A 21,214-nucleotide genomic window follows, 5' to 3' on the forward strand; every position below is an offset into this window, starting at 1 on the left:
CTTCCCAGGACCAGGCTCTCGTGGCTCAGTGTTGCTGGTCCATGGCCACCCTCAGGCACAAAGGCTCTGAAGGACCCTGACAGAGGTTCGCTCTCTGTATAAGCGATCCCTTTAGAGCTGTCCAGAGTGCTGCGGGGAATGCCCAGGTCAGCCTCTGTCTGCGGCTCCGCCCGTAGTCCCCGAGGGACCAGCGCTCCCCGAGCCCGCCAGGGCCCCTCCCAGCGCCTGCTGGAGTGAACTACCAATGGCTGACGGCCTCCAGCCCCGTGCGGCCTCCAGTGAGGAGACCTGCCCGTCTGCCTGTCTGCCTGTCCTTCCAGGACGGACTTGTTCCAGGCTGTCCTGCCCTCTACCCTGCACGACAGACCCCGAGGCACATCTGGCCGACCCCTGAAGTCAAGTGCGTCCCACCTGCAAGCGCGTCTCCATCTCGTCGCGCTCCCTCTGTGCCGACCGGAGATGCCCTTCGAGGTCGGCCATCTGCTGGTGGACGTGGGACACCTCCTTCTGCAAGCGCACGTGTTCCACCTCCACGGACTTCTTCTCCCCTTGAAGCTTAATTAACTCCTGCCTCAGCTCCTTCAGCTCCGAGTCAAGCCTCTTCTTCGTGGCCTTCAGCTCACCGATGAGCTGGTCTTTGGAGGTGGCGTCCCGCCGATAGGCCTCCACCATCACCTGCCCGACAAGACAGAGCTGACGCGCAGCCTCCTTCAGCGGAAGGGCTCGCTGCTGGTGCACGGCATGCCATGTCTTGCACTACGGACAACGCATTTCACCAGCTCCAGGACACCATTAGCTGAGGCACAGCGTCAGCTCACGCATCTGAGCACATCTGGGAGATGTGCACAGGGTCACCTGGCGGCCTCCCCTTCCCTGGGGCCCAGGCGAGTGCTCCCGCTCGGCCACACTGCCACGCTTCCGCTGGGTCCTCCCCCTGCTGGCGTCCCAGCAACAAACTCCAGAACCACGTCTAACTGTCCCTCAGGTCGGCCTTCCTCAAGATGCTGGTGCGAGCCACACTTGGCATTCATTCCTCCAACGGCCGCACGGGCTCTGCTCCCATGCGACATGAGCCCCCGCCCTCCACCCGGGCCAGGACCTACCGCAGCTACGGCAGGGTGTCGTTTCTCAGAGACGCGCTAACAGGAAAGTCAGTCCGTGTCGTAGCCCAGCTCATGCCCTCTGAGAGGACGGAGGACCAAGACCAAGATCCACACCACAGATGCCAACCCTACTCTGAAGCCGTCCGGACTGGAGACCGTAAAACGGGGGGTGGGGGGGGGGTGTGAGAGCGCAGCTAAAAACAAACCTGCGGGGGTCTAACACTGCTTCCCACTTGACCAGTTTTGTTCTAGAGAAACGATTAAACCACACGGCATTTTTTGTCACACACTTGCTGTGCGCAAGGAAAACCAACGCGTTTTTACCTTTTGTTGAAGAAACTGCTCCTTTATCTTCTGTGTCTGCTTCTTCAGGGTGGCGGCCTCCTGCTGTAACTGCTCCACCTGCAAAGGACACGCGCGCGGCCGTCACTGAGGCCGCTCTGCTCCCGGGGAGGCCGGTGCCCGCTCCCGCCTGTCTCAGCCCACAGTGAACCCACCAGCGAGCACACAGCAACACAGGCAAGACTCCAGTGTGACAGTGTCCCAAACCCCGCCGTCTCCGCACTTTTCAGGGGTCAGAGCTGGGATCCCTCTTACTGAGCCAACCGAGCAAACTCAGCCTCAACCTGAAGGTCCCCGCAATCCCCCAAACTACGCCCCCACTGCTTCTTGACGTGCCTTCACGTCTTGTCTGAGAAATGACAGGGCCCAGGGCAGTGCTGGCAGAGGAAACACAGGCTCCCCGGACTTTACATCCCAGAGGGAAACCCGCCACCAATCTCCTCAACCTCGATGCTCAAGGACGGCGATCTAACGGCGAACTGTTTCTGCCGCGATACCGCTGCCCGCATCGCCGCACCTTCCTCATGCTGTTTGTTAACGTTCGCCTACGTCAGGTCACGTCATGCTGTTAGCGTAACAGCTCCCAGGAGTGGCGTGCTAGCTCATGTGCATATGTGCCTGGACCCTTCAGGTCTCCCGCCCTCACCCGCGGACACACGGCCGGCCACCCTGCCACGTGTCCGGGGGCTCCACTATGGGCACGCAGCAGGGAAAATCCAAACGCTCCACGCAACTTTATCCACGTCTGAGTTCCACATCATCTGTGGACAGAAACTGGGGTTTCTTGGTAGATTTCTTTTTCTTTCTCTATTTTTTACGATTTTACTTATTTATTTGACAGAGAGAGAGAGATCACAAGCAGGCAGAGAGGCAGGTAGAGAGACAGGGGGAAGCAGACTCCCCGCCGAGCAGAGTCCGATGTGGGGCTCGATCCCAGGACCCTGGGATCATGACCTGAGCTGAAGGCAGAGGCTGAACCTACTGAGCCACCCAGGCACCCCTTTCTTTCTTTCTAAAATTTATTTAAGACTTATTCAAGAGTTGGGGTGCCTGGGTGGCTCAGTGGGTTAAGGCCGCTGCCTTCGGCTCGGGTCGTGATCCCAGGGTCCTGGGATTGAGCCCCACATGGGGCTCTCTGCTCAGCGGGGAGCCTGCTTCCTCCTCTCTCTCTGCCTGCCTTTCTGCATGCTTGTGATCTCTCTCTCTCTGTCAAATAAATAAATAAAATCTTAAAAAAAAAAAAAAAAGCCTTATTCAAGAGCAAGAGACAGAGAGAGAGCATGTGCGCTTGAAGCCCGGGGTGGGTGTACGGACACGCAGACTCCAGGCTGAGTGCGGAGCTCGGTGTGGGGCTCAATCCCATGACCCTGAGATCAGGACAGGAGCCAAAGTCAAGAGTGACTTAAGCCCCTCAGGTGCCCTTCGGCAGATTACTTTCACCGCACCGAACACGACACGGTTTCCCAGCCCTCAGCATCTACATATCCAGCAGCTGGTGGGAAGCACACGGCCTGCTGGCATGAGTCCCTCGGCCACCCGAGCCCTGGGCCCTGCGCTAGAAGCGTTCTTGCATGTTTACGAAACAAGGTGCTCCAACAAAGGAGCCAGCAGCCAGCACCGGTCCTGCCACGTGACCCCGACTCATCACAGAATGGCAGCAAAGCACATTACCTGGCTGGACTTCACGGCTAAGTCTTGCCTCAACTGCTCTAAAACCTGCGAGGTCTCCTCGGTGCCCTCCTCCAAGCGCTTGGCTCCTCTGTCCAGGTCCTCCCTGCCACTCCTGGCCGCCTGCAGAGCCACCTCTAAAACAATCTTCTCATTTTGCAGGAAGCGGATGGTGTCGTCCCTGGAGGCGGCCTCCCCCTGCAGCTCCTCCAGCCGGGCGTGCAGCTCGTCGTAGCGCATCTGCAGGTCGTCGAGGGACTGCTCCCGGGCCTGCAACGTCTCCTGTGTTGCGGTGAGCTGCCTCAGCAGGTCGAGGTGCTCCTGCTGTAACACCGAAAGCTGCTGGTCTCGCTGCTGCAAAGTCAGATTCACCTGGAAAATAGGAACTCGATTCACAAGGACTGCCGTGCAACGAAAACCCTGCCCCTGCTCGGGGAGTGTGTTCAGGACGCTTTGGGGTGAATGTTCTGTATGGAAAGTTCTGGGGTAGAAGACCAGGATGGAATCAACACCCGGCCAGGTATGACAGCAACAGCCGGACTGCTGAGGAGACGTGGTAACGGATTCAGCAGGCACCGGCCCCAATGCGGGCAGTGAGGCCAGGGACGGGCCGTGTGCAGCACCGGGGCAGCCACGCGAGGCACGGTGGGCGCTTGCCTGCTCCAACCGCTGCTCCAGGGACGCCGCAGAGGCCGCCACCTTCTGCAGCTGCTCCTTCTCGTCCTCGAACTCCTCTAGCCTCCGCTGCAGGTCCTCCTCCACCATCGTCTTTGCCTCCTGAATCTGCACGAAGGCAGCTTCCTGGTCCAACATGTCGGCCTGAGCACAGAAAACAGTGTTTTTAAAAAGAACAACAACAACAACAACAACAACACAACACTATCAGGATAACCTGACAACCACAGCACACTGAGTGGGAAAACCTCATTCACCTCAATGTCCTGTCTTTGACCCGAACAGTGAGGAGCCAAGGGGCACAGAGGCCCAAGGCTGGTGACCTCCTGCTGCCCAAGAGAGAGGCCACCTCACCCACTTCCTGGCCCATGATTCCCTCTGCTGACACCTGGGCCGGCCAGGTCAAAGTGAGCACAAGACCAGCTTGAGGAAATGGGATAAAAGGGGCACCTGGGTGGCTCAGTGGGTTAAAGCCTCTGCCTTTGGCTCAGGTCATGATCCCGGGGTCCTGGGATCGAGCCCCATATCGGGCTCTCTGCTCAGCGGGGAGCCTGCTTCCCCCTCTCTCTCTGCCTACTTGTGATCTCTGTCTATTAAGTAAATAAATAAAATCTTTAAATAAAATACATCTCCTCACCAAAAAAAAAAAAAGAAAGAAAGAAAGAAAGGAAAGAAATGGGATAAAGTGATGAGCGACCCCTCCCTGCCTCTAAGGCGAGGACAGACTGCAGAGCATCCCTGTGTTGGGGAAGGGATACTGGAAACATTTTTTTTTTTTTAAGATTTTATTTATTTGACAGAGAGAACAAGTGAGAGAGGGAAAACAATGAGGGGAAAGGGGAAAGGGAAAAGCAGGCTTCCTGCCTAGCAGGCAGCCCAATGTGGGGCTCGATCCCAGGAGCATGGGATCATGACCTGAGCCGCCCAGGCTCCCCCACTGGGAACACTCTTACTTAGCTGGTGAAACCAGAGGAGGGCTGTGAGACAAACATCGCCTTCCTTACGGTGTGATTATGTAGACAAGACCCAACACCTAGATGTATTTCTTAGGGAAAAACATCAGTTTATAATTTAAAGTTCTTTCAGTTCTTTGGTGCTGAGCCCCTGTAGCAGATGCCTGCTGTGCCGCAATGATCCCTCGTCACCCTCGTCCCCCGTGAGGACACGGGGTGTGCAGAGAGGCGGGAGACAGAGGAGAGGCCACAGTCCCAGGCCACCGTCTTTCCACATCCTTGGCACACAGCTGCCAGGCACACGCTGCCCAGATGTTGGGCACCTTCCCGACAAGCCTGTCGAGGACGCGTTATCACCCTCATTTCATAGAACAAGGGAACAAGGCTCAGAGAAGGTAAGAAACCATATGGGGTCCCAGAGCTGAGGAGACCAGTCAAAGCTGCTGCGCCCACCACCCCAGGCACAATCTGTGGAGGCAGCCGGTCCTGTCCTAACTCAGGCGTGTGGCTGCGAGGGTTAAAGAGGACACAAGCAGAGAGCACAGAGACAAGAAAATACTTGTTCCTATGAGGCCTTCTGAGATCCAACATGCTGAACTGCTTCCCCCACCTGCCAGCCGGCCCCAGCTCCTGCCCAAGTGCAAGGCCCACATGGAAGAGTGGAAGACAAGTCGGCACCAGCAGCTCAGATCAGAGAGACACAGGAGCTTCCCGTGAATGTGAGGGTCAGAGTCCCCAACCTGAAATCACTGCTACTTGTCCTACAAATTATCTTAAAAGACACTTGAATGTAAGCATACATAATGTCAGTGTTTATGTACGTGTGTTTGTCAACTTGAACCTTGACCAGCGTGAAAACGAAGCCCCAACCCCAGACGCCCCAGACGAACACCAACAGCCCGAGGTCCCAGGACGCACAGCCCTCACCTCGATGCCCTGCAGCTGGACAGCAATGCGCTCCTTCTCCTTGACGGACCTCTGCTGCGTCTCCGTCAGCTGCTGCGACAGGGATGCGTTCTCAAGCTTCAGGTGCTCCAGGAGGCCTGCCTGGGTCATCTGTCCGACCTTCAAGAAAAAATCCACAAGGTATAAAGTGGCCAGATTTCATGCTCAAGTGCAGACTGGGCTACCCCTGAGGCCAAGACGGGGAGGGTCCCTACCCAGCGATGGCCCTTGGGGGAAGCTGTTCCCCAGGACCCCCCACACAGGGCTCACGGCCCACCCTCCTGTCACTCCCCCTGACACCTGACCACCTGGGCTGCTGTGCCTAAGAGGGGCAGGCTGGCAGTCCTGAGGTCACGGGTCAATCCTCCCAAGGCTATGCACTTTGTTGCAAGACCTACACGAACATTCTCAGTGAAGGTATATGTGTTAGCCCAGGGCTGAGGGGCCTCATCTGGTTACAGGGACAGCAGGGATTGGAATCTGCCCCCAAAATGACCTGACCAAGGGGCGCCTGGTGGCTCAGTGGGTTAAAGCCTCTGCCTTCAGCTCAGGTCGTGATCCCAGGGTCCTGGGACCAAGCCCTGCATTGAGCTCTCTGCTCTGCGGGGAGCCTGCTTCCCTCTCTCTCTGCCTACTTGTGATCTTCTCTGTCAACTTAGTAAAATCTTAAAAAAAAAAAAAAATGACCTAACCAACTAGGACCAGATACATCTCATGCCCTGCCCTCTCAGTGCCTGTCTGAGATACTGGCCATACAGGCTGACCCTGGCCATTCCCAGGAAGCAAGCTGGCCCAGGATGACCCCTAGCTGTCACACAGTCAGGCCTTCTCTGACCCACCATATTTCACACAGAAGGCATCCAGCACAGCATGCCAGTCCTGAGAGGGGCTCAGGAAAGAGAAGCCCTGAGGGAACACAGGTCTGTGACTGGATTTTCCTGCATATTACTTCCAGATCTAATGTGGACACTTCTTGACTTGTGAGATGCAGATGTGACCAGAAGTTGTGAATGTTGGGGGTCTCAGTGGAAGCTACCCAGAGCAGAGGAGGCGGCACCATCTGCTGGGACTGTGTTCTAAGGCAATGAAAGAGAAAAGACCACCCTGCTCTGTCCTGCCTCTTGAATGTGCCTGGCGACATTTCTACATCAGCAGGAGAGGAGGAAATGCCTTCACCTTCCTAATCAGGAATGCTGACCCCGGGTTCCCAAGGTATCTGAGAAAACGCAGTCTTGGCTCTTAGACTCCACTGCCTGGGGCCCTCTCTCCACTTCTGTCTTATGTCAAGATACATAAATGTAGCTGCTTTAAATACGCCTTTAAATATGCATTTATGCCTTGTATAAATGACTGTCACTTCAAGCTTGCATTAACTTGCACAGTGATTTCCATGTATGTTTTAAGTAGAATAAATGCTTATCCGTATGGTCCTTTGGCTTAAAATATATGAAACACAAATTTAAGAATATTTCTATTTCATGTATTCACAGACTTTAGATTTTCTGTGTGTGTGTTTTTTTTTTTAAGAGCATTTGGTGGAGTTAGTAATTTATACCTTCTACTTAATAAATGTGGGTTTTTTTGTTTTTGTTTTTGTTTTTGTTTTTGTTTTAAAGATTTTATTTATTTATTTGACAGACGGAGATCACAAGCAGGCAGAGAGGCAGGCAGAGAAAGGAGGAAGCAGGCTCCCCGCTGAGCAGAGAGCCCGATGCGGGACTCGATCCCAGGACCCTGGGATCATGACCTGAGTCGAAGACAGAGACTTTAATCCACTGAGCCACCCAGGCACCCCTGTTTTTGTTTTTTGTTAAAGATCTGTGCCAGGGATTCTTTTTTCTTTTTTTTTAAGTTTTTTTTTTTTTTTTAAAGATTTTATTTATTTATTTGACAGAGATCACAAGTAGACAGAGAGGCAGGCAGAGAGAGAGGAGGAAGCAGGCTCCCTGCTGAGCAGAGAGCCCGATGTGGGACTCGATCCCAGGACCCTGAGATCATGACCTGAGCCGAAGGCAGCGACTTAACCCACTGAGCCACCCAGGCGCCCAAGATTTTTATTTATTTGTTTGACAGAGAGAGATCACAAGCAGGCAGAGAGACAGGCAGAGAGAGGGGGGGGATGCAGGCTCCCCGCTGAGTCAGGAGCCCGATGCCGGGCTCGATCCCAGGACCCTGAGATCACGACCTGAGCCAAAGGCAGAGGCTCAACCCACTGAGCCACCCAGGTGCCCCCTTAATAAATAAGTTTTAACTAACCTCTAATATTTTATCTGAAGAAAAGACAAAAGAAAGGGAGAGAGAACAAAACCTGCAGCTGAATTCAAAAAGAGGATAGAGGCTGACCAAGGCACCATTCGTCATTCTCACGATCTAATCAGTCTAAAGCACCAAGATGTGGAGCAAAGTGCTTCTCAGGCACTTGTCTGCCATCCCGAGCGCCTCTGGAGCACAGTGGGCCCAGAGGCAGAGGCCTCAAGGAAAAGTGCAGGACCCAGTGTTACTCCACGGGCCTGGAGGGTCACCCGCTCCCCCACTCTTCGTGCAGACTCAGAGGCTGACACACCTGTAACCCCAACAAAACAGAGAGAAACATTCAGAGTATTCATGTGGGACAGACCTGGTGCCCAAGCAGCTGGAGCCAGTGAAACTCCAACCAGGAGGTGACACATGCTGTGCTCTGTGCATGTCAGCAATGACCCAGGAGGGCAGTGACCAGGACATAGGAGCTGGTGTGCAAGTCCTGAGACCCAGGCAGACACCGGGCTGAGCTGGATTCCAACAATGGCAGCCCCCCTCCTCTGGGGGGGACTCATCAGAGCTTCGGGAACAGAAATTCCACAGAGGGGACTTAAGAATTAAAAATGTGCAAGTAGAAGCTGAAAGACTCCTGGAATCAGAAGGTCATGGAGGGTGGCTGTCCCGCAGGATGGGGTGTAGACTAGATGAGCGGGCAACAGAGTTCTCAAAAATGTATCCATAAGGACGCCTGGGTGGCTCAGTGGGTTAAGCCTCTGCCTTTGGCTCAGGTCATAATCTCAGGGTCCTGGAATCCAGCCCCACAGCGGGCTCTCAGCTCAGCGGGGAGCCAGCTTTCCCCTCTCTCTCTGCCTACTTGTGATCTCTTTCTCTCTTTCTCTGTGTCAAATAAAATCTTTAAAAAAAAACAAACAAACAAACCCAGAAAGACCAACCTGTTACATTAAAAAAGAAAGAAAGAAAGAAAGAAAAATGTATCCGTAAAATCTAGAAACAGAAAGACTTTTTAATTGAGGAAAAAGGCAACTGCTGTACAGGAGAGACACGTCAGGGGCCATACCTGGATGTGAGCCATCTCCCCCTGCAGTCTGACCCGGGCCTCCTGGGCCAGGGCGAGCTGCTGCTGGTACCACTCCCGGACGTGCTGCAGAGAGGCGATCTCGGCCTGGGACGCCTTCAACTTGCTGCTCAGAGCCGCGCGCTCCCCTTGCACCTGCCGGAGCTGGCTCTGCAGGGCCGCCATCTGCTGCCGCAAGTCATGCACTGGAAGCAAGCAGAGCAGCTCAGGGGCCTGCTGCACACAGGAGAGCCTGCAGCCCGGCACAGACACGCCGAGCAGAGCCAGGCGCTCGGCAGAGTGAGAAACACGGCTGACTTTCTCCACGCTGCCATCGTGGGTGCTGAGTCGTGGCTCCCCGGCGGGAAACACGGGAAACGGGTCAGCTGATCAATACACAACCTTGATTCGTGTGTGTATACGTGGTAAAGGCGCCTCGTTTACTCTGTACTGTTGACTCACCAGCACTGAACTCACAGCCACTGAACTCAGGCCTGAACGATGCTCACCTAACACACGTGTTTTCTCCACGAAACACATCACAGACTCCTTGCATTAAGAGCACACAACAGGGACGCCTGGGTGGCTCAGTTGGTTAAGCAGCTGCCTTCGGCTCAGGTCATGTTCCCAGCGTCCTGGGATCGAGTCCCACATCGGGCTCCTTGCTCAGCAGGGAGCCTGCTTCTCCCTTTGCCTCTGCCTGCCATTCTGTCTGCCTGTGCTTGCACTCTCACTCTCTCTCTCTGACAAATAAATAAAATCTCAAAAAAAAATTAAAAAAAAGCACACAACAGTGTCTGGAGTTCATTTTAAATTGTAAAACCACCCTAAAAAGTACAAAGATGCAAAGGAGGTGATGCTAAACTGTACGAGGGCACCTGCTCAGCTGGGAGAGAGCATGCTGGGCAGCTCGCACCTTGCACAGAGCGCCCCTGCTTTCGAGTGACCGAGTGCAGTACTGCTCTGGGGGGCTACAGCCACTCGGAATGAGCCAGGGGATTCACAATTAGGGATCCATGGATACTGAGGGTCAACTGTGTGTCCACAAAGCCACTGCGGGTGCTAGGTCTCTGGTCTTCAAAGGCCTGATGGCATCTGGGTCAATAAACAGAATGGCATCGTGCTGCTAATTCCACTAAAACCCAATGGTGTGCTGATATGGCCAGCTCTTAACACCGACAAGAGCGGGAGGGGAGGAAAGCAGGAGACGGGAAGGCACAATAACCCAAAGCACGCTACAAACAAAACCGGTCAAACTCTCGAAAATTGAAATTATACCCAACATTTAAGAAAACACTCACCATTCAAAAGACTATTCCCAGAACTTAAAAAACAAACAAAAATGAGAGTTTAAGAGGATCCACGATCCCTTATCAGACATCCCTGGGGCCAGATGCATTTCAGAGATCAGAGTGGGGGCGTTTTGGAAAGGCAGCCCCGGTCCAGCCGCAGCAGCCATGCCCTCGGCTCCGCGCGTGGGAGTGCCTGCCGGCCAGCTCTGTTGCCCAGCGGGCTCTGTTCAGGGCAGGCCTTGCAAGCCAGACTTAAAAGGTCCCCTTTGCTGCATGTGCAAAAATATGCCGAATTCCGTGCACTCAACCAAAAACAGTACTTACTTTAGAGAAGTGTACAGCCTGTACATAAATCAGCAGGACTACAACACCTCTCAGCGTATAGTGGAACAGGTCAGTCCCCAGAGCAGAGGAGCCGAACCCGCCCGCAGTCAGACCACAGTCTGTGGGAAGCCTCTGAGAGGGTTAAGGAGCGGAACCGCCGCGGGCCGGGCTGGGAGCGCTCACCTGTGCTGTCCTTACTGAGGATGTGTCTCTGCATCTCCTCCACTTTGGCCGTGAGTCTCTGGTACTGCTCCTCCGCCACCTGCAGGTCACTGTTGGACGACGCCAGGCTGGCATTCTTGGCTTCCAGCAAGTTCTGCAGGTCGGTCATTGCTCGCTCCAGGTCCCAGCAAGACTGCTTCAAGGTGTCCACCTCCGAGCTGAGCGAGTCCTGCCGCTGCTGGCTGCTGTGGCTGTGCTCCACCTGCGCCTGCAGCCTCGTGCTCAGCGCGGCGAGCTGCGCCTGCAGCTCTGCCTTCTCTTTAAGTGCCTGCAAAGACCCCCAGCCGGAAACGGACTCTCAAAAAACGAGCCAGTTCCACCCTGTGCAGTAAGAGGGCCGCCAGGATGAACTAGCGAGACACAGAGGGGAAAGGCCGTGATTCCTAAGCTTTCAGCTGCTCTCCCATGATGGCTCTCCCCAAAGAACGCAGGTTCTCCAAACAGGCCGAAGGGGCAGGAGCGGCACCCACACAGTCTGCTCACTTTCTGCACAGGGGTGCCCCGACTACGCAGGCACCTGCTCGTCCACAAGGATGTTGGAAAACACAATCGTTCAGAGAACAAGTGCACTGGCGTGCACACGCATACACACGAAGAAAGACGACCGGGAGTGCTGAGGGAACCCACGACACCAAGTGCAACACGCCTGCGGGTAAAGACCGCCTCCCACTACACAAGAAGGGCTCCGAGGGGCTCTAGCGAGGGCCGCGGGGCACAAAGCACAGGAGGAACCACAGGGACACTGTGCGTAGGATAAAGCAAGAGGTAAGAGGGAAGTTGGGGCCTGGACAAGCCTTAGGCCCCAGCGCAGCAGAGAATGTCCAAGAGACAACAACGGAAGGGCAGAGGCCCCATCTGCCACTGGCATCTCCTGTCTGCCCAAAAATGAGTCTATCGGGGTGTGGACAGGAATTCCAAAATGCAAAGATGGGCACACAAATGCACATCAACACACACGAGAAGAAACCAACATCAGGAAGACAGATATCAAATTCAACAAACAGAAGAATAAATACCCAAGAAAATCGAGTTATCTGAGCAAAACAGGGAGAGTTTGCAGGAAGAATTTGGATTTTTACAGAAAAGCCACAAGGGATCACACCCGTCACAATTCACACAACTGAAGAGCAAATCAGTGTCCCAGGAGGAAACGAAGGCACAGCATAGTAAAAGCAAACAAAGGTTCCGACATCATTCGTGGGCTTGAACGTGCAGATGAAGCAGAGTGCATCCGTGAGGTGATACTCCAAAGAGGGACGGGCTGCCAGTCACGGGCCGCCAAAATTCACCTTCATTCCCAGCAAGCACCTCCCCCATCGACACAGGTCTCCGTAGGGAGGGGTCAGTCTGTGTCCCAGGCCCACGTCACGCAAAACACCACATCAGGCATGAGAGGTGCATCTGGCAGAGCCGCACCCTGCGCCCCATACTCGAGCACACACGCGGCACACCACCACCTCTGAGCCCGCGTGTGCCCCCTGCTCTCCACCCCGAACCGAGAGGGCTGGACGCTACTGAGCAGATTCACTGTCCGTGGGAAAACTGAAAATTAAGGGATGGAAACAAAGAGAAAACAGGAAAATTCACAAAAAAGCAGCAAAAAAGCAGAAGCCATAGCAAAGAGAATTAAAGGGACAGGGACAACAATTTCACCATGCCAGGGAAGTGAAATCCGCCACAGGACTGTGAGGTCAGGGTTCGGACAGAGATCCGGGGAAACTGAGGCACACAGCCAGAGAGGGAACAAGGGCACTTCTCGCTGAGGCTGACAAAGCACGCAGACAAAGGGGGAGGACACAGAAGCCCTGGGTGCCGCTTCGAGACGTGTGCACAACCGCACACAACTGCCGGGCGTCACGCACCCCTCCCAGAGCCGTGGCACACCGGCCCGCCGAGCGCGCCTGTTACCTGACTGGCCTCTGCAGACAGCGCCTCCAGCTGCCCTTCGAGCCTCATCTTGTCTTTAAGGGCCTGCAGCATGGCGTCGTGGGTCTCGGTGGCAGAGCTCTCCAGGGACACGCTGCGGGACGAGGGCACAGAGCATCAGACGCCTGACGTCACAGGGCGCCTCACACCACTCCTCTTCCCCCCAGGTTTTTTTCAGTAAGTCACAAGATCTGAGGGAAGCACTGGTGCCCTTCCAGATGCTACCAACACACCCCCCGACGGAGCCGGAACACCCCGCTGAAATGGCAGCTGGGGAGGCACCGGGCAGTCTCGGAGATGCGTCTGCACAAACGCTGGAAGACACCATATCTTAACAACGGAAACGCTACTGACCTACTCCGTCTCTTACAAGGCAACAGAGCTGTGTGGACGTGAACTGGGGACGATGAGGCACGTAGCCAGGAGGGCAGAACCGCACTGTCCGGCAGCTCCGGCAGCGGAGGGGCGGTCTGCCGGCGGCACCCACCTGCTGGAGATGCTGTCTGTCCGACTCCGCGTCTCCCCATTGACCTCCTGTCCCTGGTCTTGGTGCTCGGCGGCTGCGGCCTGGAGGACATCCGTGATGGAGGGGAACTGGCCCAGTGCACCAGCGGCCATCTCTTGGCCATTGACCACATAGGAGTCTTCTCGAGCGCCCACGGTGGTCACCAGAAGCCCGCACGTACCGCGGGTAGAGACGCTGCTGTGGGAGGAGGTGTCACTCTCATTCCCGTCGGCCTCAGACGTGTTGTCACCCGTCAGGGACGCGTTCTCCAGGTGGTCCTCAGCCTCAGGACACAAACTAACCTCGGACACCACGGATGTCACACTGCTGCGGTTCTGCTTCAGAGAGCCCCTGGCACAGTCTGCAGCAGGCACATCTCCGCCAGAACTCCTGGTACCTGCGTCTTCAGTTTTGTAATCAGCCAGAGACCGAATTTTGCTTGACTTGGAACTTTTCTTCCCCTTAGGATGTGTCAGGAGCCCTAAGCTGCCCACCTTTGGGCCTCGAGGGACACTGGTGCGCAGGAAGGAATACTCCTTCGTCAGGGCCACAGCACTGGCCCGGGGCAAGGCCTCTGGGTTCAGCATGAGTTCCGGGTCGAGTGTGCTAGACAGTCTCGTTCTAGCCGCAGGCTGACTGGACTGAGAAAGAAAAGTATAGAGACGATGTTGAAAAGCGACAAGCCGTGTTCAAATTCTGCCAGCCAGAAAGGCTGCACCAAGCACGCTCCCTGTGCGAACCCTCAGCACACCAGCTCTGCACCCAGTCACAGGTCCCGGCACACACCTCTCCTAACTGTGACTTGGCATCGTCTTAAAATTTCTGCCAGACCAAGTCCCTCCCCATGACCCTGCTATTAGGAGACTGTCCTAAAGTCCTCCTGCACTCACTTTTCTCAACAGACCTGCAATGTTCAAGTTGTTATTACTATTTTTTTAAAGATTTTGCTTATTCAGTTGTCGGAGAGACAGAGGAAGAGGGAGGGAGAGCAAGCAAGCGCACGAAAGCAGGGGAGCGGCAGGCCCAGGGAGGAGCACGCTCCCGCCAAGCAGGGAGCCCGATGTGGGACTCGATCCCAGGGCCCTGGGATCATGACCTGAGCGGAAAGCAGACAACTGACCTACTGAACCACCCAGGCATCCCTCAAGTTATTATTATTTTTTAATTAAGATTCATGCCCTGTGTGGAGCCCAAACAGGGCTCAAACTCATGACCCTGAGATCATGACTTGAGCTGAGATCAAGAGTCAGATGCTCAACCAACTGAGCCACCAGGCACCCCGAAAATGTTCAAGTTAGGAAAAGCCCTACTGGGATGTGTGGGGGGTTCAGTTATTAAGCATCTGCCTTCAGTGCAGGTCATGATCCCCAGGTCCTGGGATCGAGTCCTGCATCGGGCTCCCTGCTCAGTGGGGAGCCTGCTTCTCCCTCTGCCTCTGCCCCATTCCAGCTCATGCTCTCTCTTGCCAACTCTCAAATAACTAAATAAAATCTTTAAAAAAGCCAACCCTGCTGAGTGACAACCACCTTAGCTTTATAATTACTTAGGGATAACAAGCTGCTCGCATTTATTCATACCAGCTTGCACATTTCTCAACAAAGGAAGAGATGTAGGATTCATCTAAATTCTAAACTATTTTTTTTAGAGATTTTATGTACTTATTTGTCAGAGACAGAAGGAGCACCAGCGGGGGGGGGGGGGGCAGCAGGCAGAGGCAGAGGGAGAAGCGGACTCCCCGCTGAGCAGGGAGCCTGATGTGGGGCTCAAACCCAGGACCCCGAGATCATGACCCGAGCCGAAGGCAGACACTTAACTGACTGAGCTACCCAGGCGCCCCAATTCTAAACCACTCCTATTGCCATTTTAACTTAATTCTTAAATACTTTATTATTTTATTGTTAAAACTATTATCTTTTCCCACTAATTTTATAACTAGTCATGTTAGCATAACTATTAATTTTTCATATTTGTGTCTTAAACTGGCAATTTTCATCATTAATTTAATAATTTTACAATAGTTTAATAAACTCTAATTTTTTCAGCTGATCCTCTAGTTTTCCAAGGCATTGCCTACAAATTGTAACATTTTTTCCTCTTTTTCAGTATTTGTATCTCCCACTTCTTTTTTTTTTTTTTTTTTAAACATTTTATTTATTTATTTGACAGAGAGAAATCACAAGTAGTCGGAGAGGCAGGCAGAGAGAGAGAGGGAAGCAGGCTCCCCGCTGAGCAGAGAGCCCGATGCGGGACTCGATCCCAGGACCCTGAGATCATGACCTGAGCCGAAGGCAGTGGCTTAACCCACTGAGCCACCCAGGCGCCCCTCTTTTTTCTTTTTCTTTAAAGATTTTTTACAGGCTCCCCGCTGAGCAGAGAGCCGGTTGCGGGAATCGATCCCAGGACCCTAAGATCATGACCTGAGCCAAAGGCAGCAGCTTAACCCACTGAGCCACCCAGGCGCCCCTCCCACTTCTTTTTCTTATATTTATTATGTCAACTACAACTTCCCAGAGGGCCTTGAAAGGAGCCGGAGGTTGATAGCAGACATTGTTCCTTGTTGCTATTTCGTAAAGATTTTATTTAAGAGAGACAGAGCGTGCGTGAGCAAGAGGAGGGGCAGAGAGTGTAGCGGGAGGGGAAGAGAGAGAGAATCTCCAGCTGACTCTGCACTGAGTGTGGAGCCTGATGTGGGGCTTGATCTCACCATCCGGAGATCCCAACCTGAGCTGAAACCAGGACTTGGACACTCAACTGAATGAGCCACCCCAGGCGCCACCTCCAGATGCCTTTTCAAAATGACTTTCTCTTACAGAGAAACAGCCAATCCGATGCTTATGCCACCAAGTCTGTGCAATCAAGACAGGCAAGGGGACCAGGTGGGGAAAGGGAAACATCTCAAAATGATACTGGGATGTGACGGGAAGAATAAATGAGCAAAAAGAGCTGGAAAAGGGTCAGGGTGCAGGGCAATGGATATGCTGGCCAGTCCCAATACTAACACAGACTGTAAAGCCACAGTAATCAGATCCACTGAGAACTGAAAAGTGCAAGACAGGCGGATGGCACCGAATGCAGCCCAGAAATCCATCCACGTACAGCAGGGTTTGCCAATGGTCGGGGAGCCGCACAACAAGGAGGCACTGGAACTGCTGAGGGAACGAGCAACGTGAAAGCCACGCCGCTGCCCGTGCCTCTCAACCGCATCCAACGCATGTTAAAGAAACACATTTAAAGGTACTTTTTAGGAGCACTTGGGTGGCTGAGATGGTTAAGTGCCTGCCTTCGGCTGGGGTCATGATCCCAGGGCTGTGGGATCGAGCCCCACATCGGGCTCCCTGCTTGGTAGGGAGCCTGCTTCTCCCTCTCCTTCTACTGCTCCCCCTGCTGTGGTCTCTCGCTCTCTCTGTCAAATAAATAAATAAAATATTAAACAAATAAATAATAAAAATATTTTTATACTACCTCATACTTTTTTAATAAGAAGAAAACACTGGTGAACTAACTTATATTCCTCCAATGGGAAGATCGTTTTGAAATATGACATAAGCCCTGAAAGAAGTAACAGCAAAGATAGAAAATCTTGACTACAAATGTTTAAAACGGATGTGCAATGAAAAATATGCTAGGGAAATAGCTAGAAGATACTGTCAAACAGGGAACAAAATTGCAATACAGATGAGAAAGGGGCAATTTCCTGTATACAGCACCTACGTTAACAAAAAGAGAATCAACAGAAAAATAAGCAAAGACTGACAGACACACAAACACAGGGCGTCTGGACGGGTCTGTCAGCTGAGCGTCCAGCTTGTGGTTTCGGCTCAGGTTGTGATCTCAGGGTCGTGGGGTCCAGCGCCACTTCAGGCTGCGGGCTTGGCGGGGACGCTGCCAGAGTCTCTCTCTCCCTCTCCCCCTCCCCACTAAAATAGATGAATAAATCTTCAAAGAAAAAAAAGACAAAAACCACGAACACAAAGAAAGCACAAACTGCTAGGAGACACTTGTTGTCACCTGTCAGAGAACGAAATCCAATTTTTGTTCCTTCAGTGCTCACAAGCACACCACACTAGCAGTCCCACTGCTGCCGGCTAGAGTATCAACCAGTCCGGCCATCCAGACTGCAGAGCATCAAGCTAACAAACACATAAAACCTTTACCCAATAATCTGACATTCAAGGCTTTGTCCACAAAAGTATACCAAGGCACAAAACATTCACTGCAGCACTGTTTGCAATTTCAAAAATTTAGAAACAACCAGCAACGCCTGGGTAGCTCAGTGAGTTAAGTGTCCACCTTCAGCTTGGGTCATGACGGGGGGTGGGGGGTGTCCCGGGTCATGACCGGGGGCGGGGGGGGTCCCGGGATGAAGGCCTGCATCGGGCTCCCTACTCCGCGGGGAGTCTGCTTCTCCCTCTCCCTGTGGCCTGCATTCCCGCTCCTGCATGCACTCTCTGTCTCTCACAGATAAAATCTGTTTAAAAAATACAAACATGGGCGCCTGGGGGACTCAGTGGGTTAAAGCCTCTGCCTTTGGCTCAGGTCATGATCCCAGGGTCCTGGGATCGAGCCCCGCATCGGGCTCTCTGCTCAGCAGGGAGTCTGCTTCCTCCTCTCTGCCTGCCTCTCTGCCTACTTGTAATCTCTGCCTGTCAAATAAATAAATAAAATCTTTAAAAAAAAAAAAAGAAACAACCAAAATGTTGATCAGGGGAGGTTCTAATGAAATGCTGGCACACACGCTGCTGTGAGGTGACTGCGCTCAGGACACGGTGAGGGGCGCAGGCGGCGTAAAGACCCAACCCTGCCAAGGTGTAATGATGTTCCCAAAGGCTGTCAACAACACAGAACTCTTGCCGTCTGTGGCATGTGAGTATGGGGTCTGAGCTACGTTCCCAGGTAAGGGAAATATTCCTAAAGAAATTCCCCCTTCTGGGGGCGCCTGGGTGGCTCAGTAGGTTAAAGCCTCTGCCTTTGGCTCAGGTCATGATCCCAGGGTCCTGGGATCGAGCCCCACGTCGGGCTCTCTGCTCAGCGGGGAGCCTGCTTCCTCCCCATCTCTCTCTGTCTGCCTCTCTGCCTGCTTGTGATTTCTCTGTCAAATAAATAAAATCTTAAAAAAAAATAAGAAATACCCTTCTGCTCCTAGTTTAGTAGTTTGTACTTGTTTTGCATATTTTGACTTTTATCGAACAACTACCTTTTCAGCGCCTGTTGGGATGGTCCTAAGCCCCTTCACATTGACGTACCACCACAATGAGTTCTGGCAGATTCTCCCATTCTGAACTCGCCTGTCCCTGGGAAAACCTCCCTCGGCCATCCCGCACTCGTCCGCATGCCAGCAGGGGCGCTGACTGGTCGCGTGCCGCCCGAGAGCACAGCAGCGGGGAGCAAGGCCCGGCCTGCGGACGGTGGGCTCAGACCCCGGCTCAGACGCCCACGCCGCCCGCCATTCTGCCCCGAGCATCAGTGACGGCCCCTCCTCGCAGGGCAGAGGAGGACTAAAGGAGCGAGACTGTGCTCTGCGCCCAGGACAGCGCCCCTGCACGCTGCACTCCGCCTCCGCTGGCCCTGCCCTGAGGCTCCCTGGAGCAGGCCAGGCAGTGGTCCTCACACCAGCATCTTGCCTCCTGCCTGCCTTCTTCAGGGCAGGAGATGCTGAGCACGCAGGGACTGACCGTCGGTCAGGACAGCATGTGACAAACACAACGCCTGTTTCCATCACTTGAGGAGACGTTATCTTACTGAGGAAATCATCTTCCACTGAAGATCTTATTTACTGAAAGAAATACCTTCCATTTCAACTATTAGTTACGGGTGTGTATTATATTATTTTTAAAGATGGAAAATGACGCTAAATTTCACATTTGGAAGCTTACATTGAACTCCTGAAACATTAATTGCCCAACGCTGGACGATCCAGGCAGGCCTCCGGGAGGCAGAGTGAGGACAGGCGCCTGGCGACAGCGCACACAGGCCTGGCCCCCAGACACCGGTCCTCACGCCGACTCTCCCTTCAGCACTGCGCGACCGCTGACGAGCTCCTCACCCGTCTGAGCCTCAGGCTCCGCTTCCGTAGGGAACCGGACACAAGGCCGGGCATGAAATGATCACTCGCCGCTATCTCTGGGACTTCTGCTGGGCCGGCCAGACCAATCCTGAAAGCCCCTGACCAGGCAGAAGAGCCCGGTGGCGGCTCCTTTAGCTCCCTCACGTTGGCTTTGGAGCAATGACACCCATAAAGTCACAGCCCCCTCCTGGGAACACAAAGAGCCTAGCGGGGTCATGCCACCACTGAATCACTCATTGAAAGCATGTTTAAATATTTTAACTTTGAATCCCTTTAATTGGAAATTCTCAAGTACAGAAAAGCTAAACAAAGTATGAAACGAACACCCAAACCCATTTGCCTAGAGTCACTTGATATGATTTTAAAAGACTGCTTTTGGGGCACAGGGGTGGCTCAGTGGGTTGAGCCTGTGCCTTTGGCTCAGGTCATGATCTCAAGGTCCTGGGATCGAGCCCCGCATCGGCCTCTCTGCTCAGCAGGGAGCCTGCTTCCCCCTCTCTCTGCCTACTTGTCATCTGTCAAATAAACAAAATCTTTAAAAAATAAATAAAATAACAAAAGACTGTTTTCATTAGCACGCCAACAGAAGTTTCATTACCTGAACAGAACTGATTTTAGCACCTAGTCATCAAATCCACATGACACAACACAGACTCTAACACTGGACAGACCACCGGTCAGCAGACACCGCACACAAAATAAACAGCAGAAACCTAGCACTGACTGCTCCTTCCAAGCAGGGAGAAAAATCACACCCAATGCTTGCAGTCTCTGCTTTTCAAATGGCAGACACAGGAATCAAATACGCGTGATCCAAGGGAAGGCAGGAGCCCCAGAGGGTGGGAAATGCAGAGAGGAAGGGTCTTGCCAGAGAAGCACAAGCAGCCATCCCAGCACAGAGAAACCACTGACAGGTCCTAGAAACCATGGCGAATTTCCGTCTTCCGCACACGCAGCTGCCCATCAGCTCGCTGGAGACGGGGACTCACTCTTTCCTGCTGGCGTTTCACCCTGTACTGTTTGAGCTGTTCTTCCAGCCGCTTCCGAGCCTGAAGTCGGACCTGCTCCTCCTTCTCCAGGGGCAGGGAAGCCTCTGTTGAACCTGCAGTGAGGAAATGACCATTTATTTTTATTTTTTTTAAAGGTTTTATTTATGTATTTGACAGACAGAGATCTTAAGTAGGCAGAGAGAGAGAAAGAGGGGGAAGCAGGCTCCCCGCTGAGCAGAGAGCCTGATGCGGGGCTCAAAAGCAGGACCCTGGGACCAAGACCTGAGCCGAAGGCAAAGGCTTTAACCCACTGAGCCACCCAGGCGCCCCAGGAAATGACCATTTAAAAACTCATAAAGCGCCAGGGCACAGAGCACAAAGCAGAACAGCAGCTTGGCTCTTCTGTGTTCAATTACCAATTAACTATGATTTTGCTTCAAACAATGCCTCGCCTTTTAGGTTGAAAGAGCTGTTGCCTGATGAAGAGACAACCGTGAGCCCCGGACCGCCGTGGCCGAACCCACTGGCAAAGCACGGGGTCCGTGCGCACGCCACCAGCCCGCCGCTCCCCACAGGCACTCAGCCGGAAAACGGACCCGGCTCCCCCATGACTTGCAGCCAAAGAAGAACTAAATCTCAAGCCAGAGCCGGGGCCGAGCGTTCCGCCCGAGGCCCAGGGACCCTCAGCCTGCACACAGCTCCAACCATGCTCGGGACATTGCCTAGGAGCACGTGGACAGTCATGTCCACAGAACTGTTTTGAGGGATAATCTGAGCAAGTGGTCAAGGGACCCCAAACATGCCTTCTCCACACAGTCACATCTGCAGACACAATCTGACCCACAACTCATTTAAATTCCCGTGGCGAGGGCGCCTGGGTGGCTCAGTGGTTT

General features: G+C 53.5%; 1 protein-coding gene across 3 annotated transcripts in view; it reads right to left on the bottom strand.

Annotated features, from left to right (window-relative positions):
- The window catches only part of GOLGA3 (golgin A3), a 46,739-nt gene that overhangs the window by 14,346 nt on the left and 11,179 nt on the right, over positions 1 to 21,214 (bottom strand). For all 3 annotated transcript variants that reach the window (XM_032309791.1, XM_032309789.1, XM_032309790.1), the window contains exons 4-13: positions 20,322 to 20,434; positions 13,251 to 13,909; positions 12,746 to 12,857; positions 10,799 to 11,105; positions 9,003 to 9,205; positions 5,669 to 5,806; positions 3,771 to 3,932; positions 3,117 to 3,485; positions 1,428 to 1,505; positions 412 to 675 (exon numbers count right to left, since the gene is read on the bottom strand). In XM_032309791.1, coding sequence (XP_032165682.1) covers positions 412 to 675; positions 1,428 to 1,505; positions 3,117 to 3,485; positions 3,771 to 3,932; positions 5,669 to 5,806; positions 9,003 to 9,205; positions 10,799 to 11,105; positions 12,746 to 12,857; positions 13,251 to 13,909; positions 20,322 to 20,434 — 2,405 coding nt within the window. The remainder of the gene's footprint in view (positions 1 to 411; positions 676 to 1,427; positions 1,506 to 3,116; positions 3,486 to 3,770; positions 3,933 to 5,668; positions 5,807 to 9,002; positions 9,206 to 10,798; positions 11,106 to 12,745; positions 12,858 to 13,250; positions 13,910 to 20,321; positions 20,435 to 21,214) is intronic.

Source organism: Mustela erminea, chromosome 13 (assembly GCF_009829155.1).
Source record: "Mustela erminea isolate mMusErm1 chromosome 13, mMusErm1.Pri, whole genome shotgun sequence".
NCBI classification, from domain to species: domain Eukaryota; kingdom Metazoa; phylum Chordata; class Mammalia; order Carnivora; family Mustelidae; genus Mustela; species Mustela erminea.